The sequence below is a fragment of the Sander vitreus genome, chromosome 14 (assembly GCF_031162955.1).
Source record: "Sander vitreus isolate 19-12246 chromosome 14, sanVit1, whole genome shotgun sequence".
NCBI lineage: Eukaryota > Metazoa > Chordata > Actinopteri > Perciformes > Percidae > Sander > Sander vitreus.
In genome coordinates, this window is record NC_135868.1 from 5,696,230 (window position 1) to 5,715,464 (window position 19,235).

The following is a 19,235-nucleotide window of genomic DNA, read 5'->3' on the forward strand; positions in this document are numbered from 1 at the left end:
GACCTAAACTAAAGAGCCAGAAGAACAAAATAATTCTTTACAAATAACTATAGGACGAATTAGACTTTTCACATGACAAGAAAACACATGGGATAACTTTGTTTGTTTCAGGCCTCTTTTGTAAAACATTTTTGCTTTCTCTCTCATATCTCCTTTCTCTAATAATACGTTAAAATTTTGTGTTTCTCATAGGAGGTATATAATCTTGTTTATGAAAAATAGAGCAAAAAAAATGTTTAAAACTACTGATTCCTAATAGTTGTGTTTTTATTTGATTGTGTATAAGACCACTCTCTCAGCTATGATTCAGGCTGCACATGTGGTGCTTCCCCTGTAGAAACCATAGACTGTAAATATTATATATTATTATTATATTCATATTTACAATCTTTGGTTGAAACCTGTTGCACTGAAATCCGCCCAGCAACTGATGACATTACAACGGACAGGAAATTCTCCAGTTCTGTGGCTCCTTCAAATCAACTCTATTTTTCTAAATATATGTAATGTGCTGTAGGTTATACATACAGTAAAGAATACCCCAAATACATGCTATATATCATTAATATAGCCCTGATAAAATGGTGCCAAAAATAAACAGAAAAATAAATGTAGTCATATATTTAACTTCTAGCATCCTGTGAGCTTCACAGAGAAAACAAACATCCTCACACACCTGTAAAGATGAAATGGATTGACCTTTTTTCATGAAGCCCAAAAATACCTCAATAGACCATTTTCACAGCAGACATGTTGACATGTCATAGTAGGAAAAGCACAGGTGTATTCAAAACCATTAATGATGGCTGCATTCCACTTAGGAGAGGCCCTGGTATTGTGCATGCTGACTCACTGAAATAGCTCACTGGGACACGATTGAGCCATCGTTAAGGTTATCAATCTCAGCTGTGCTTTTCCTACTATGACAAGTCAAAATGTCTGCTGTGAAAAAGGTCCATTGGCAAAACGTGTGGCTGAGTTCTGCAAGGAAACAGTTGACATTACTCTAGCTTACCAATATTATACTTTAAACAATACATTATATAATAAACCAAACTTAAGAATACACATACAGTACATGTGTAAAAAAATAAATACACAGAACCTTCAGTATTAAGATGAATGTATTTGTGAGATACTGTAACAACAGTTATCAGTAATATGATAGCTTTAGAAATCTCACCAAACAGGTTTAGTTGTTGATATGGAAAGGTTTGGTACATCCAGTATGTTTGTGGTGACATTTCACCAGACACTCTGATATTAAAAACAAGTTCTGTAATGTTCAGACGATGCATCTGAAATGTTTCTGCCACAGCCTGATACAGAAACCAAATAAATTTACTACTTTGAAAGTGGGATGACAAGATCATACTGAAGAACTATGTTGTTGACAGTATACAAGGACAGAGACATGAAGAACTGGAATATTATATTTTACACATCACCCACGAGTCATGTATCATCATCATCAAAAAAATATTTATTTGCGTATTCAGTGATATACTGAATTACTCCCATGAGTTTTGTACGTGACACTTTATTTCATAAAGCAACATAATGTCAGTCAGGTCAATCATTAGAGGACAGGGCAGTGAGTTGAACAACAGTCTTTATTTGGAGCTGTCTTGTATATGTAAGATTATTTTAACAGGATGTCTGGCTAACAAAAACCACCACTGAACCATGTAAGTATCCACATACACAGTACCTGCATTACATAATATAAAGAACAATAACTAAACAAACAGTCCTAAAAATGTAATGACTCTTTGATCTTGCAAAGTTTAGCTTCATGTGTAGCTAAAGAAATGGTTTTACGTAGCATTTCATGGTCTGGCATTTCATCGATCCAAAATCAGAAATGGTCCACATACTCCCCTACACACTCTGCTGTAAGATAAAGTTGGGTCTTTCATTTCCAAAATCAAATATTTCAATATATTTTTGAGAAAATATATTGAAATCATTGCCAAAAGAAGGTTGCATTATTTTGGAAAGGGACGCATCAGTAGACGGTATTCAGAGGGCTGAGGTTGATCTGGGTTTAGGGGTCAAACTTAGAACATTCCCTTCCTGTAGCGGTGGATCAACTCTGATACGTCTTCCTTACACACCTTTATCCAGCCATCCTCCTGCATGTGGTACACTAGAGACACACACACAGACACACACACACACACACAGATGAGCACACATACACACATTATAACTACAAATGTACACAGACAAATATGTCATTTTACCCTTTTCAAGTGCTCACAGACCACAGCTTTATATATTTAAGGACCATAACATTCTGTTTTTGCTTAATTAAAAAAAGAGACGGGGAAGGACATGCAATATAGCTCCCCGGCCAAACATGAACTGGGTTGCAGTTTTAGTTCATAGGTAGGCTCAATACTTTGACATAATGTTGTTTTTATTTGGCAGTGTTCGTTCATTTCATTTCTCGTTAGTTTTGTGCAGATGACCCTTGTAACAGAGATGAAGTGTGTGGTTTAGGATTGTAGGAGAGCCCTTATTTGTGTGTTGTTTTGTGTCGTTTGGATTATTTATTTTGTATTATCATATCAAAACTATTAATGTTTTTTATGTCTTCCATGTTTTCGTGTCTGAGGGCCCTCTGGAGAACTACATGATGCATCTCAAGGAGTTTATCCTCAATTATATATAAATATAAATATATAAATAAACATACTAAACCGTTGAGGATGATAGGAATGTCATTAGTTTTAAAGGTTTGACGATAGTGATAGATTACAAGTCAGATGATCACCGAAGTGATTACACATCCTCCTAAGGGGGACATACTGTAAATGTGTGAACCAAATTTCATGCTAATCCATCCAAAAGTTGTTAAGATATTTCAACAAAATGTAAACCTCATGGTGGAACTATAGGGAAACTCAGAGGATCAGTAAAACCAGTAGGATTCATCCTATAGGAAAAACTTCATGGTAAACACCAACCTAGTATAGTTGTTTAGATTTCAATCTGGACCAAATAGGACAGACTGACTCACTTTATACTTTACCCACAACCATATCACTAGTGTGGCCAAAAAGAATGTCTTAAATAGAGACACAAAATAGACTTAAATACAAAATCTAAAAGAAAACATTCCAGAGTGTACTCACTGTTGACCACGCCTCCAGAATAGGCATCCCTGTGTGTGGCGTGAGTGATGCCCCGACGGCCCAGTTCATACGCCTCCTCAACCGTCATGTCTTCCCGGTAACCGCTGTCCATCACACCGTAGGCGAAACTGCTGCCACAGCCGGTAGAGAACATTTGGCCAGAGAGACGCGTCGCATTATCATCCACATAGTACAGACCGGGGCCCTGGGGAGCACACAGTCATTATATGGTCCTCGTATATGGGAAAGTTTTACATTTAAATTTTTTCATTTACAACTTTTATTTATGGGCCACGGTTTCTGATAAGAATACAGCAGTACTTCCACATAGTGATGTGTCAATAATACCAGTACTAGTCTTTGTGGGTGTTAAATATCAAGTTTCCACCTGACCTGCCTCATTCATGGACTGTCAATCACCACTGAAACCACGCCCCTTTCCAAACATACATATATATATATATATATATATATATATATATAACTACACCCTTCAGGCCTGTGACACTCATTTTCCCTCCAAACAAAGCAGGCAGAACAAAGAGAGGAGTGATGTGAAACGACTTTTTCGTTGTGTAACACTTATATTTGGTCACGTTGAATGTTTTGTCTGAAAGTTTGATGTATTTTGTTTGGTTTATGTTAGATTGCAGAGTGAAATCCTGTTTAAAGTTAAGAGAAACACCAAGTACAGATTGTGGAAGCAGTGCAGACTGTGGATATTGTTACTGAAGTCAAGCTGAATCCAACCTAATTTGTTATGATTGATTGTTCAAGGCTATTTAGATATGTGAGATTTTCTTGATATACTTATTTGTTTAGACAAAATCATCCATCCATCCATCCACCATCTATTATTCACCTGCAACCAGTGTAAACCTTTTCCCTACATTTACAACAATAAAACCTTGGAACGACACTGGATCCTGAGTTTAAATGTGCACACCACATCAGATGTTCAGTGAACCAACACCATCAGCACTTAAGAGTTTTTTCAGTAGGTAATGTTTTTAGATTTAATGAGCTGCTTCATCAGTGATAAGATAAGATAGACTTTATTAATCCCACACTGGGGAAATTCCAGTGATGTCTGCAGGGTACGCTTGTATCTTCTAATTTTTTTTCAGGATTGTATACTTGACTCTTAAAGAAATTATACTTAAATGTAATCATTTTGAGATGGCCAACTGGTGGTTTCAGAACCATATGGTACCTTTTATGTGTCATATTGACATTTAGTCCATATTTAAATATGTTTTTGATTTGATATACTGTAAACAATGCAAACATTCCCTCTCTGTTTGAATCACTCTTTGTTAATTGCTTTTGTTGTAAATGTTTGTTATCTAAATGGTGTCTATGTTTTAGTTTTTACTGACGAAAGCCACGTGAATATATAATGTAAATTATCGTCATCGAGCGTCATTAATGGTAATTAGAAATAACGATAACACACTTGTCGTGGTTGTGGTTTTCTTTTGTAGTTTTATTGTGTTAATGTATTCCCTGTTTCCTTGTTGTTTCCTGTCTCGTGTGTTTCTGTATTATCTATGTTTTACCATGTGTGTATGTTTTATGCTTATGTTTCCTGTTTTACTTTGTAGTGTGTTTCTTTACTTCCTGCCTTGTGTGATTTCCCGCCTCTGTGATTGCCTGCCCCGCCCTGATGTTGTCCACCTGTTCATCAGCCCTTCACCTGTCTCTCGTTACTACCCTCGTTACGTTGTGTATTTAGTCTCTGTGCGCGCTTGTCAGACCGTTGTCTTCTCTCCCTGTTCATTCCCTGCGTTTGCGCCTTCCTGGTTGTTGTGGCCTTCTGTTTATCTAATGGATTTTGTTTTTGGTCTTTGTTTTGCCTGCCTGCCTGCCCTTAGGACACCTTCAGTTTGTAAGCCTTTTTTGTTTAGTAAAATCTTTTACTCTGCCTGCTGCCTCCTCGTCACTACTCTGCATTTTTTGAGTCCAAGCCTCACAAACCCTGACAACACCAGCATCACTTTTTTATAATACAGCCATATTACAGTAACAGGAAAAATAAAACCTCCAAATTACATAAACATCCAGCCCCCACCTCTACACTCCCCTGGCTTGTACTGAAAACCACAACATGGTAATGTTTTCAGTAGGACTCCCACACACATACACATACACATCCACAACCACACACACAGCTCACCTCTTTGTCCCATCCACAGATCATGCTTCCCATGGAGAGGCCCATGCCTCTGTAACCCAGCATCATGTTACACAGCAGCTTGGAGGCTGCAGCCACAGAGATCCTCTGGTTGTTCCTCAGCCTGTACAGCCTGGATGAAATATTAAAACAAAGTACCAATACATTCATAAGCAAAACACTTGACAAATCAGTCAGTCCTGCAGGTGGTCCAGGTTGGTCTGAACTTGGGCTGCAAACACTGAAAATAGATACTCATGATACTCCTACTTTTATGCATGTTTTTCATTTAAAAAAAACATTTGTGATAAAATGACAAATGTCCTGTAAACCTGAATTAGCCTTATTGTAATTAAGTAATTAAGTTTTATAATACTGACTGCAACATGTATGTTTTCATATGAACTCCACGTAGGAGTGGTCCCAGTTAGCCCAGGCGGGATTCAAACCCCGGACCAAAAGCTACCTCCATCCTGGGAAGTCACAATCCTAACCCCTGAACCTCTTTGTGTCACCCAAAAAGAATAAACTGAAGGACAAAAGGGATTGGCCGACAATAGGACAAATATTCAAAACACTGAATAACAGACCTGCATTCTTTAGCCAGGAGTCTCTCCCAGTACTGGCAGTCTGCAGCGCTGCCCGACATGGTGCCCAGCAGGTACGGGTTGATCTCTATGACCTTGTTGACATCGTTGGATGCTGCAGAGCCGTGACACATTTGGGAGAAGGAGACATTCAGTGACCAAGATTATAGTTTGACGCATGTCAACACTATGAAGTAGAAACTTGGTTACACTTGTTGCCTTATTTACATTTTTTCTGACCATTTAGTTCACGGTCCCTAAATTTTACATTTCAAAGCTCCCCACCCCCTTGAGACCTCTGTTCCTAAAGTTGATGGAAGTTTTTATATATATATATATATATATATATATATATATATATATATATTATTATATATGATGGTTAGTCAATATGACTGACTGGGTCATATCACTCTATAGCGCCTCTTTACAGAAGCTAATAGTCTGTCAGAATAAACTTTTCCCACATTTTGCCCAATATTCTGTTTAGTTCCATCTTTTCTGATATTTTCCAGGTCAAATAACATTTTCTCCATACTTTTCTAGGCATGCGCATTTACCTAAATAACGGCCAGCTGAGGCTCTGGAGTCCACAGCCACGATGACTCCGTGTCTGAACTTGAAGGCCAGGGTGGTCGTACCGTGGTTCAGGTCTATGGACACACCTCCTTCACGGTTGCAGGATTTGAGAAACCCGGAAGGCTAAAAGAAATCAAAGAAGGGATCTCAGTGGGACGCAAGATGCGTAATAGCCATGGTAATAGCACTGTGTGTGTGTGTGTGTGTGTGTGTGTGTGTGTGTGTGTGTGTGTGTGTGTGTGTGTGTGTGTGTGTGTGTGTGTGTGTGTGTGCGTGCGTGTGCGCGAGCGCGCGTGTTTGCGTGAGAACACAAGAGTGAAATATCTATCACATTCTAATATCCTTTGACAATAACTCGGGATAGTTAAGATAAATACATGATATAAAGTTTCATAAGACGCAAACCTGCACCACACACTGAGAACCACAGACGCGTAAAATAACTTGAACCACCGCGTCTGACGCGTCATGCTTGTGGCAGGTATACCGGATAAGATTCAGTGCAATTGCTTACCAAAATTTGGTGAAATAATACTCACGTCTACACCCAGAGGAACAGCAAATTCTTGAGTTTTGGTCCCAAAACTGTAGTGGTTGGTTCGGTCGAAGAGATGCGTCTGTCCTGCTGGAAGAATCTGCCCCCGGAGTTCAGAATAAGGCTTAAAGCCAGTTACTTGTAAAAGAGCCATTATGTATAAAAGTGTACTGACTATATTCTAAATATATTCTATACTTTAGGGTTAAAGTTTCCAAAATGACGAAGGCGACTAACAAAGCGTCAAGGATAATTTCCTTGTACGTGACGCGAAGAATTCGAAAGTGAAAGGGTTTCAATTAAAAACTAGTTCATTGTCCTGCCCTCTGAAAAAAAATAACATTCAAAATAAGTCAGCAACACAAAATGTGTGCGCAACTATTATTCAATATATTTGGCCAATCCTGGCTGTTTTTCGTAACTTAAAAAGGTCATTGATCAAAATAAAAAATAACCAAGACTCCGTAAATAAAAAAAAAGATGGCTCAAAACCCGCATAAACCAATAGGAGAGCACTATATTTGTCTCGTCATCAGTTTCTAAGCGGAAAAGCATCACTCAGGTTTGGGAAAGCCAGCAGAGGTTTGCATAGTTCATCATTATAGAAATACACAATCTAATGCAGTCCAGTTAACGACATGTTATGACATATAAATTAACATAATATGCAGCCGCTTATAAGTCTTTCTGTTTATTGGTTTATCATCAGCTGTTTGGGGCCATCACATATTTCAGTTAGTAAATAATTAGACTACAAAACATGAAAATAAATTAAGCAACAGGAGTCAAATAGAATTTAATTCAATGAGCTTCCTTTATTTTTTTATTCCATATTGTAAAAAACATGTTACAGTCTTTATGGCCTAGCAGTGTCTCTGCTTACTGTAGTAACCTGTTAAGTATTTCTAAACTACTTCACATCAGAGTGAAGCATAGCAGCAGAGTAGAAACCATGATTACAATGTTAATCACATGTCTGAGATGTTTCACTACTTATATATAAAAAACTAGTGACTGAAAATGTAATCAAATTAAAGACGTTTTCATTTTGCTGCTAATTGTTGTGGTGTTACATGGTGTGATTCTGCCTCAGGCTGTATCCATCCGCTGCATGGACTCCTGCACAACCTCCAGCTTTAAGCGGACTACTTTCTCTGTCAGAACCGGTGTTGTGCCTGGACGGTATTTGTATTTAGTTTTCCTAGGAGAGAGGGAGAGATAGATAGATAGATTTGACAAATGTGGAGTTAACCCATGTTTGACACTGAATCAGAAAACCTAGGCACTATAAATATACTGTCGTGTCTTTACATGGCTGAAGCTTGATCAATTACAGTTTGGTTTCATAGACATATGTATATATTAATGGAGGTTTCAATCTTGACATTCAATTGTGTTTAAAGTGGTTACTTGTTTAAGAATTAAAAAGCTTAAGGGTTAGGTCACAATTCAGCACATACAAAGTTAATGCATAGGCCCACTGCCAGGGACAGACTAAAGATATTCACTACTCACTGAGAAGGACATTTGATTTGCAGACATGTTTTGACAAAATGTCTTCTTTTAAGAATCTGTCCAGAGAGCAGATCTTAAATAAAGTCCTACTCATGCTGGCCTACCTGTTGTCTTTGTACTCTGACACCTGGTAGGGTCTAATGTAATCCACTCCTTGTCTGGTGATGACGCAGATGTCGATGTTGTTGCCTGAGCCGAGGTCACTCATGATGCCCGCGTGGATGGCAAGACGCACCAGCTCCTTCGCCTCCTCCAGCTGAGACAGTTAAGAGGAATCAGGGAAATGAAGGAGACAGGGACAAACAGCGACATACAGAACATGAAGGAGAAGGGGCACTCATCGTTTTTAATTCCATTGTTCCCAATGCCTACACAATCTTTCAGTTTTTTTTATTTGGTAATAGATCCAATTCAAATGGAGGAGAACAAATTATTTTTTTTAAACATTTTCTCAACTGTTTACATAATCTAGAAGCTTATTTGGCCAACAGCCCTGCCACATTCATTCAATTAAAGATGCCCAAAAGTACCTGGAATAATTTTTTGAATATGTCTAAATGGTCACGACTAATGTTCATAATCGCGATATGTTACAACAGCTGTCCAGGTGGCGTACCTCCATGTCGGGTTTGAACCCATCCTCTAGAATCCCGAGAGCAGCCAGATCACCAGATCCTGCATGGACACAAAGTGAAGTCAGACAAAACACACTGGATGTAGTCTGAGTGAATAAAATGCATAACAGCAGCTAATTAAAATGTATAACTTACCGTATACTGGTAAAATGTAGAATAATAAAGTCATAACCTCTTTCATATAACACAGAACGTGTTTTGATATGATCTGGCATTGATAGTTCATCTATATAAATATTTCAAACAGTCTTTTTTTTTTTTAAACACATTTTATGTATTTTATACACAAAATAACACATTTCAACATTACGAACGAGGCTCAGGTGGTAATAGCCAACATGATGCATCACAGAAACTTCAATAACAAAGAATCTAAAAACGGATGTCACAGTAACAGTGCTGCCAACACTTATAGAATAGAGTTAGGTCACATACCCATTGAAAGGTAAGGCACCTTATTCACACTCCCATAAGGCCCCACAGTGTACAGGTGGTTCCCAGTGCAATCTACTCCTCCCAGTATAAGATTGGCACCAATTTGGCCATGATACCTGAGGGGGTGCAAAGATCAAAACAGGGGAAGCCTGATTAACACTACAGTTATTTTAATGGACTGTGAGTTACATGTTTCATTAATTCACACACCTCTAGATATAGGTACATGTGCGTGTGCAACACAAACCTGTACAACATATCCTGTAGTATGCTGACGGCCATGACGACACGAGGGTTCCTCCCGCTGTTCAGAGAGAAGATGGTCAGGTTGGAGGAGAGAAGATCTGTGGTCTTCTCTGTATCTGCTGCTGTACCTGCTCCACAACAACTACGGAGAGAAAAAATCAAAAAATTAATTTGTAAGTCAGAGAGGGAAAGATTAATGAGAAGAGAAGGAGAGAAAAGTTAAATGATGGTTTCTTTCTTGAGCCACTATTTCCCTTCAACAAGAAATCCAGCATACAAAGGACAGATCGACGAATTTCTTCTTACACAGCAGCCTCAACAGCCCAGAATGCAATACAACCACAACTTGCAACTTGGGCAATCTGTCATCGGCAACATGTTACTTTGTTTAAGTCTCTCTTCAGTAGATTTTGAACATAAAGTCACTACAGGACTGTTTACTTTCCAGCCATAACTGTTCTTATGTGGCAAACCTTAATACTTAATACAACATCACTGTAGGGCATTCTGGGATATGTAGGTAAAGGAGGCAGTTTATGGTGAAATGTGCAGTGCACCAAAAAAGAAAATTGCACTTAATTGCAAAACAACTGGAATTGCATTGGACATCATAGACTGATTATGATGAGAGTATTTTAAAGCTACATTTCTCCGCTCATTAGACTTACTATATATTTGGAGCGATGTAATGGATCTTTGCGCACATCTTGTCTGCCACCACTTCACTGGAGGTAGCTCTTGTGTCTGCTCCCAGCACCACCCCCATCCTGCACACACAGACACACACACACACACACACACACACACACAGACACACACACACACACACACACACACACACACACACACACACACACACACACACACACACACACACAGACACACACACACACACACACACACACACACACACACACACACGCACACAGATTAGTGGGATATTAGTTTATTGCGCACATTTTATACAGCTACCCTTTGGTTGCCGTTGGGCAAAGCATTAAAATCGCAGTTGCTCTAGTGTGAAAATGTGTGGAATGGACTGTGCAATGCATTGCATTTGTTGTTATCAAAGTTATGCATTGTGACAATGCAGGTGTGAACAGGGACTTTATAAAAACGTTCCCTGTTGTGTTCAGTGATGCACTGATGGAAGGTAAATGAAAAAAATGTAAAGAATCTAATTTATAGTTCATGGACTAAAGTAACTGTTTTGGTTCATTAATGTTTTAACAGTGCGGTTTAAACAGCTTTATACTCACCTTGAACACCACTCCTGCTATGGTGGTGCCTGTTTTCATAGGTTTAGGTGTCTGTCCTCCATCAAAAAGACCCTCTAATGCAGCATTTCTACAGAGATGGAGAGAGAGAGGGAGGAGGGGGGTAACAGGGGGTCAACTGATGAATATATGTTATAGACATAATAGAGAACACATCATCGCTATATTGTCTCACTGATCAAAGTGTTAAACAACCAGGAAAAAGTTACTTTCGCTTTTTGATCGCGGTGAAAGCTTAGTGTAACCAACAATTTGATTGATTTTTTTTTCATTATTGATACAGTCTGCTGTTGAGAAAACATACAAAGAAGCTCATACCTTGACGTGTTGTCGAAATTAAACCCAGCTGCAGGAGTTTCGAGGACATTTGATAGCGCCATACTGGGTCTGACTGCGGCTTCTCTGCGCGTCTCAATGCGCCTGAGGTCGCTGTTCTGAGCGTCGCCTCTCCTTCTTCTCTTTCGGTTTTGGAGTGAAAATGGAGAAACGCTGCATGGACTCACAAGTCAAAGGAGTCAGCACAGGGGTGAGTAAATCCGCACCGGTTCACTTATATTTATCTACTGAAGCAGCACCAAAGATATTAAGCGAAAACTGATCGATAACTGATTTCGCGGATGAACAGGTGATGATGTACGTGAATAGTAACCAGACACAAAGTGAAAAAGACATCGACTGGACATTTCGTGTGTTTTATTATCAGTAGGCCTATATTGGTTACATGTTAGCTCTGAAGTTTAATTTTTACATTTCTATAAAAGTATCGACTGGCTACACTTTCATTTTCAGTTAATATCCTCTTAAAAACAATTCCTTCTCAGAACTCTAAATCCCAGAATTCATAGCTTCGTTCAGTCTGCTGAATGGACACGAAGCCATAAGCAATAATACATGTCTGTGATGCTGTATAACTTAGTGTTGTACTTTTTTTGGCTTAATACATCTACACACCAACAACCACACTCTGTTGTCTCCTCCTCCCGCAGACCACCATCCTGGCTGCTACTTTTGATGGAGGGGTCGTGATTGGGTCAGATTCCAGGGCTTCCATTGGAGGGTGAGGGTGTTGTGACATTACACTGAAGTTGCCTTGTTGTTGAACACGTTAATAAAGAACAGGGACTGCTTTATAACATTCATGATAATCTACAAATTCAAGTTGATACACAGGAACAAAACTCTGAAATAGGTTGATGTGTTGAACAATGTATTATACGGATAGGCTATACTTTTCACTTCTACTACACAATTCAGAGGAACTATTGTACTTTTTTCATTTTTTTGACAGCTAGTTACTTTACAAATTAGGATTTTGCATAAATGCATTAACATACAGTAAGCTTATAAATATAACGAATAAAGGTGTATAAACTGTAATGTAAAAACTACCTAACGGTATATAAAGCAATTAAAATGAACTCCAGCTCAACTTACATCAGTAAAATGCTGCTTACACATTGATGCGACAGGAATAATAATCCAATTATAAACTACATCAAATATAACAGTTATAGGGGACATTTGTCTTCATTAAGTACTTTTACGTTTGAAACACTGAGCACATTTTGGAAACAAGGACATTTAAAAGTGTACATTCAGAAATCTTAACCTGAATGAGAGGGTATTATTTGGCTGAATGGTGAATAGTCCGTAACTACATTATTGGTTTGGAAGCATGTGCAGGACCTTAATATATTATGATGAGTTTATTGTCTTAATGATCGCACTTCTAGTCAGAGCCGGTCAGAGCTGCAATTATGTATGTAGGTTATCTGAAAAGTCTCTCTGCACTATGGCTATGTTCATCCTCTCTTTGTCTCTCTTTTCAGGGAATATGTATCATCTAAGACAATCAACAAGGTGATTCAGGTTCATGACCGGATCTTCAGCTGCATGGCTGGCTCACTCGCAGATGCTCAGGCCGTCACCAAGGCTGCAAAGTTCCACCTGTCCTTCCACAGGTGCCAAACACTCACATTAATACATTGGCACATATTAGCACGCACACACACACACACGCACGCACGCATGCACGCACACACACACACACACACACACACACAGAAATATTCATCTAATTTTTACATCACATTGAAATAAGGTTTTATTAATCCCACTGGTTATCAGCCATTCTCTTCATGACTCCCAGGTGAAGACAGTTATACATACACAGTTGTGTGCATGCAAACTAACACATACCCTGCATGCTTTAACAGTCTCAGACACACACACACACACACACACACACACACACACACACAAACACATACTAGATTTAAAGTCTATTTTACTTTTAACAGCACAAACTTAAAAAGGTGATCTTTCTCGATTTCCTCCTAATCCATAGTGTCCAGATGGAGACCCCTCCACTGGTGATAGCAGCAGCCTCGGTGCTAAAAGAACTGTGTTACAAAAACAAAGACGAGCTGCAGGCCGGCTTCATCACAGCAGGTTGGGACAGGAAGAAAGGACCACAGGTAGGTAGTGGTTGTGAAGACAGTCCAACATTCTCCACCTTTCAGCATATAGCTGCATTACTGATAATCTCCATCCTTCTCCAGGTGTACGTCGTGTCTCTGGGCGGGATGTTAATCAGTCAGCCAGTTACCATCGGTGGCTCAGGCAGCACTTACATCTACGGTTATGTCGGCGCCAAATACAAACCCAACATGAGCAAAGAGGAATGCCTACAGTTTGCAACTAATGGTACTGTTGTATTATTTTACTTACGTAGTCTACCCAAACCACATAAGTTTGTACCTGTTTTGTCAGGAAGTTTATATCCGGATTTGAGAAAGTGTTTTGGGGGAAATTGGTTTGTGATTCTCCCAAACGTAATGATTATGTACAGGAATGTAGCAGAAAATGAGAAAAGATTTGCACAATGATATGCCGCTTACGGTCTTCAGCAGCATACAGAGATTTCTCAGTTGTAAACTGAAATGAGAGGTTGGATTTATTTTCCGTGAGAAGAGTTTAGACTTTAATCAGAAGAGGAGGTTATTCAGTATTCAAAGATCTGCAGTGTTGTATATTGTCTACACCTTTTTTATTACAAGAAAGCTTTGGTTTGCAATATAACATTGTTGTTGACTCAGTAGTTGTAGTTGTATAAATGTTACAAACTTAATGTCTGTGATTGTTCATCTCTTTCTTTTTGTTCCTATCTTCCTCCTCTCCTCTCCTCTGTCCCTGTGCTCACAGCTCTTGCTCTGGCCATGGGCAGAGACAACGTCAGCGGGGGCGTGGCTCACCTGGTGGTGGTCACAGAGACCGGGGTGGAGCATGTGGTTGTTCCTGGTGAGAAGCTGCCTAAGTTCCATGATGAGTGACCAATAAAATTGGGATTTTAAAAAAAAAGTAAATCTTTGAAATCCTTGAGCTACAATTTAATCACTAATTTGTTTTGTATAGGACTGGGGTGTTACAGAATATACAAACACACACCTAAAGGACAAGTCAGACACATGAAAAATAAGTTAGTTGCCTGCTAATGGGAAACTAATGGGAAATAGTTGTGTAAAAACTTTTGCGTCTTAGATGCAGAAAATCTATACCAAACTACAAAATTATATTACAGTTCTTAATAGATAAATATTGCCATTATAATTAAGATTCACTCTGCCTTTTTCTGGGTCCAAATGACGTTTTGTGTGTTTTTTTTAAATGTGTGAAAATATATAAAATTAAAAATTCCAAAACCTCATCTTTCTTCCTCTCTCTTTCTTTATTTGACCTCTGTGCTTCAAAATAAAGGGTTTTCATGACGTGTTCTGTAAATTACTGTTTTTGCCCCATCATCCTTGAAGGGTTTTAAAATGTAATAGTGCATGCTGTATACAGTCTATTTAGTGTCGTGACAATTGAATGACTTTGTTGTCCACGCAATTAAACAGAGTGGACAATCTAGCCTGACAAGGCTATAGACAATCCTCACTGATTTTGAAATGTGCGCACTTTTCATTGAAACGTTTGAAATAGCCTACTGGTGAAGAGCTGGTTGAAGAGGAGGGACAACGTAACTTTCAATTTCGATTTAATTCAGGAAAACATGGAGTCCGTCTGATGTGTGATCAAAGTCGTCGAAACAGTTTTAGATTTTTAAAGAAGAGTTTCGACAACGAGAAAACTTTATAAAATAAAACCGGGACTGCTCAGCTCGACTGAACTTTTCGGTTTCCGTCCCTGGCAGACAGATACGGCCATTGTTGTTACCGGAGTCTCAGCAGAGCATCAGCATGTTGGAAGAAACGGGGCCCGAGTGGTTGTCTGAGGAGGTGAAAACCGGAGTAAGTACAATTTGAAATGTTTGAGACAGTTGATGGTCTGTATGTGCGCAGTTCTGAAAACCTGTGGATTGGGCTAAGTTAAATACGGAATTGACAGGTGTGTGTGTGTGTGTGTGTGTGTGTGTGTGTGTGTGTCTGTGTGTGTGTGTGTGTGTGTGTGTGAGTGAGTGAGTGAGTGTGTATGCGTGCGTGCGTGGAATGGATTATAAATAGCCATTGTTTTTATCTGTGTTCGTAGACGACCATCATTGCCATAGAGTTTGATGGAGGGGTCGTGCTGGGGTCTGATTCTCGAGTGTCTGCAGGGTAAGTTCGTGCGTGCGTGTGTATTCATGCACTGCAGTGTCCACTTCTATCTGCATAGTTGACACCAGGGATTATTTAGGATTATATCCTCCCACCTCTTCATCTTTCCTTACATGCAGAATATCTTGCTTTTTTGGATTAGATTAGATGCATTTTTTATTGTCATTGCACAGATAAACGATTAAATTAAGTTAATCATCTTACCAGAAGGGTAGAGAAATAAGCCTAAATAGTGATAATATATAAATAAACTAAAATGAATATGCTAAGATGTAAATACACTAATATATATAAAGAATATAAAACCCACAATCGCACACGCTCTCCCTCTCCATTCCTCCATCCAGGTCCTCAGTGGTGAACAGGGTGATGAAAAAGCTGTCTCCCCTCCATGACAAGATCTACTGTGCTCTGTCGGGCTCTGCAGCAGACGCTCAGACCATCGCTGAGATGGTCAACTACCAGCTCGACGTCCACAGGTAAATACACACTCAAAGAAGAGCCCATACGATGAGCAAGGACTATTTTGCACAATTTATGCATTCATATAATTGCTCAGCTAATAGTGTCCCTTAATGATGTAAAGATGGTTCCTGAGAAATTCTGAATATAAAAACTCCACTGAGTGAAATGTTTTGGCTTTAAATGTTTAACATCCATCAACAAGTTTCAGCTACTGGCAGCTTAAATGTAAAGTTATCAATAATGTTATACATTATTGTTGTGCAAGTTTTTCTCTCTCTCTTTTTATGGGAGACACTGTATCCTGTTAGTGTTACAATATGTTTTTATGCCTCCGCGCCGGTGACCGACCGTGGCCGGAGGCATTATATTCTCAGTTGTCCATCCTCCGTCCCATTCTTGTAAACGCATTATCTCAGGAACCCCTGGAGAGAAATTCTTCAAATTTGGCACAAACGTACTGAACTCTTGGATGAACTGATTAGATTGTGTTGGTCGGAGGTCAAGGTCACTGTGACCTCACAAAATGCGTTTTTGACCATAACTTAAGATTTCCTACTCTTATTATGACAATATTTAACACAAAATGTCGAATAGGGTAAAATGATTAAGTGATGACATTTCACATAGCAAAGGTCAACTTCACTGTGACATCATAATGCAAAAATTATGTTCTGGCCATTATTCAACGCCATAACTCAGGAACAGAACGGGAGAATGATACTGAATTAAATCTTTGGTGCCACCTTGAAACTGCGGTGATTGTATAGAGGTTGCCAGGTTGAAGATCTGTGTGCAGCATCCACGTTTAGCCAAAAAAATACACCTTTTTTTTAAATTCCTTCAAAGTCTTCACGTCATATATTATATGAGTCTGGAAAGACATGGATGTAACGGCAACTTGATTGGTTGGCAAAGGCATACAAACACTAAGTGGTTTTCCTCTTTCAGTCTTGAGATAGACGAGGATCCCCAGGTTCGCTCAGCTGCCACTCTGGTGAGGAACATCTCGTACAAATACAAGGAGGAGCTGTCGGCGCATCTCATCGTGGCCGGCTGGGACAGGAAAGATAAAGGACAGGTCAGTACACATGTTATTGGCTGCAGACTGGAATGCAAATTAATGTTACAAGTAGGAGTATGCATGAGCACCCAAATCAAAAAGGGCAGGTGCTGAGCCAAACGTGAGAAGATCATGAAATAAACAAATAGCTTGCACACTGTAGGGCTCCAATATCCACTTATTTATTACACCAAGGTGATGTTTCGAGAACAACTGCTCCTAATCAGATTAAAGATGACAGTGCTGGCATCTTGAACGTCTCTTTTTTTTGGTTTATGTCATCTAAAAGATCATTCGAAAAATAATGTTTATAATGTCAAAATGAATGTCTTTAACTTCTGCTAAAGTGACCTTGATGTTGATAAAAGATTGTAGACGTGGTCGTGTTGCTGCTGGAGGCTTTGAATAAAAGAACTTCTCTAACAAACACACTTGATGTTATTGGTGTTCATACAGAATGAATGACATTATGGTCTGTTTGTCTGATCTGTCCCCGTGCCCTTTGACCTCTCCCAGGTGTTTGCAACCCTGAATGGTCTCCTGACAAGGCAACCTTTTGCAGTCGGTGGCTCTGGCAGCTCATATGTTTATGGGTTTGTTGATGCTGAATATCGTAAGGGCATGAACAAGGAGGAGTGCCAGCAGTTTGTTGTCAACAGTAAGTGTTTTTTTTGGTCAGACATATTGTGGGATGATGAAAGAGAAACCAGACCTTTGCTGACTCTTGTACTAGCTGCTGAATAGCTAACTATTCTATAATTGTATGTTCTATAAAGTATTTTTTTAGAACTTTCCTCACCTTTCTCAGCCCTTCTCTCGTTGTCTTTCTCTCTCTTGTAGCTCTCTCTTTGGCAATGAATCGTGATGGCTCCAGTGGCGGCGTGGCCTATATTGTCTCCATTGATGAACACGGCACAGAGGAGAAAGTCATTCTAGGGAATGACTTACCAACCTTCTTTGATCAGTGATACACATGTAGTTTATTTCATCCCTATTTTGCTAAGCCACTGTTGTGCAGGTTACAATTAGGTATTTGTTTTGCTCCCAATAGTCATTACTGCACATGCTTTTTGGTTCAGCTGTCAACTAATACAGCTTATAACCTAAAAATTAAGAATACTTTGACTAATAATTCTATTTACGAAAATGCATTGTTCTATTGTTCTAAGTGTAATATTAGGTAGCCTTGGTGTGTGTGTATACTGTAATTTAAAAGCTGCTCACTCCCTCAGATCATCAGATAAAGCTGATTACGTTTGTGGCTCATCATTAGGGACTTTGAAATATAACAAAGAAGAAGGTTATCTCACCAGAAGGATGACAGAAAACATTTTGTTAGCTCTGTCCCTTCACCAAGTTCAGGACAGCTCTACAGAGGTAGATGTGGAAATTGCCCCTGTGTCTGTCAAATGGTCTCTAGCCATCAGGTCACTTCCTTCTCTTAAACTTGATGCAAGACTCATTTTTCAGTCCATACGGCTTCAGTTTCTGTTTTAATGGTCCTGAATGGCAAAGTAAATGAAAGTAAATGCACCTTCCTTTCACAAAACCTGGAGAACCCCCATAGACTGTATATTAACAGTCTATGATAACCCCTGACATTCCTTTATCCTTGCAGGTCCCACAGAAACACCCCCACACCTTCTCTAACAGCAGCAGCTGTTGTCTGTCAGGTATTCAGTCTGACAACATATCAGCAAAAAGTGAAAGTCAAATTTGTTGCACAACCAGAAGATTGTCACCCTTTTTTTTTTTTAGATTAAGTGTTTTTAGATTAAGATGCTTATTGATTTGTCACCTGCCTACAGGATTTGCCTGAACATAATTAAAAGCATGAATAAATTGACATACATTTTGAATATACACTAACATAGCATATCAAAACATGATTTAATGTCAATTGTGGGAAATTTAAATAAATTAAAGGCCATGTGTTGAAAGATTCACTTTTTGGTTTCTCACTTTACAATGAACTACGCTGTTTTTTATGAGA

General features: G+C 39.0%; 5 protein-coding genes across 7 annotated transcripts in view; 3 read left to right on the forward strand and 2 right to left on the reverse strand.

Moving 5' to 3' along the window:
• The window catches only part of LOC144529194 (major histocompatibility complex class I-related protein 1-like), a 57,305-nt gene that overhangs the window by 14,529 nt on the left and 23,541 nt on the right, over positions 1 to 19,235 (forward strand). The window lies entirely within an intron of this gene.
• LOC144529199 (proteasome subunit beta type-8-like) lies at positions 1,596 to 7,332 on the reverse strand. The gene is made up of 6 exons (XM_078268203.1): positions 7,019 to 7,332; positions 6,461 to 6,602; positions 5,904 to 6,015; positions 5,317 to 5,446; positions 3,141 to 3,345; positions 1,596 to 2,149 (listed from the first exon to the last, which is right to left on the reverse strand). Exons 1-6 carry the CDS (start codon positions 7,166 to 7,168, stop codon positions 2,061 to 2,063), a joined length of 828 nt encoding a protein of 275 aa, XP_078124329.1. The 5' UTR covers positions 7,169 to 7,332; the 3' UTR covers positions 1,596 to 2,060.
• On the reverse strand, positions 7,810 to 11,526 carry LOC144529204 (proteasome subunit beta type-7-like). Its single transcript, XM_078268209.1, has 8 exons — positions 11,441 to 11,526; positions 11,091 to 11,192; positions 10,514 to 10,612; positions 9,847 to 9,987; positions 9,600 to 9,715; positions 9,146 to 9,204; positions 8,634 to 8,785; positions 7,810 to 8,215 (listed from the first exon to the last, which is right to left on the reverse strand). Exons 1-8 carry the CDS (start codon positions 11,500 to 11,502, stop codon positions 8,104 to 8,106), a joined length of 843 nt encoding a protein of 280 aa, XP_078124335.1. The 5' UTR covers positions 11,503 to 11,526; the 3' UTR covers positions 7,810 to 8,103.
• LOC144529200 (proteasome subunit beta type-6-B like protein-like) lies at positions 11,562 to 14,828 on the forward strand. The gene is made up of 6 exons (XM_078268204.1): positions 11,562 to 11,648; positions 12,109 to 12,179; positions 12,952 to 13,083; positions 13,470 to 13,599; positions 13,684 to 13,828; positions 14,327 to 14,828. Exons 1-6 carry the CDS (start codon positions 11,601 to 11,603, stop codon positions 14,452 to 14,454), a joined length of 654 nt encoding a protein of 217 aa, XP_078124330.1. The 5' UTR covers positions 11,562 to 11,600; the 3' UTR covers positions 14,455 to 14,828.
• LOC144529201 (proteasome subunit beta type-9) lies at positions 15,137 to 19,188 on the forward strand. The gene is made up of 6 exons (XM_078268205.1): positions 15,137 to 15,411; positions 15,650 to 15,717; positions 16,065 to 16,196; positions 17,131 to 17,260; positions 17,759 to 17,900; positions 18,083 to 19,188. Exons 1-6 carry the CDS (start codon positions 15,361 to 15,363, stop codon positions 18,208 to 18,210), a joined length of 651 nt encoding a protein of 216 aa, XP_078124331.1. The 5' UTR covers positions 15,137 to 15,360; the 3' UTR covers positions 18,211 to 19,188.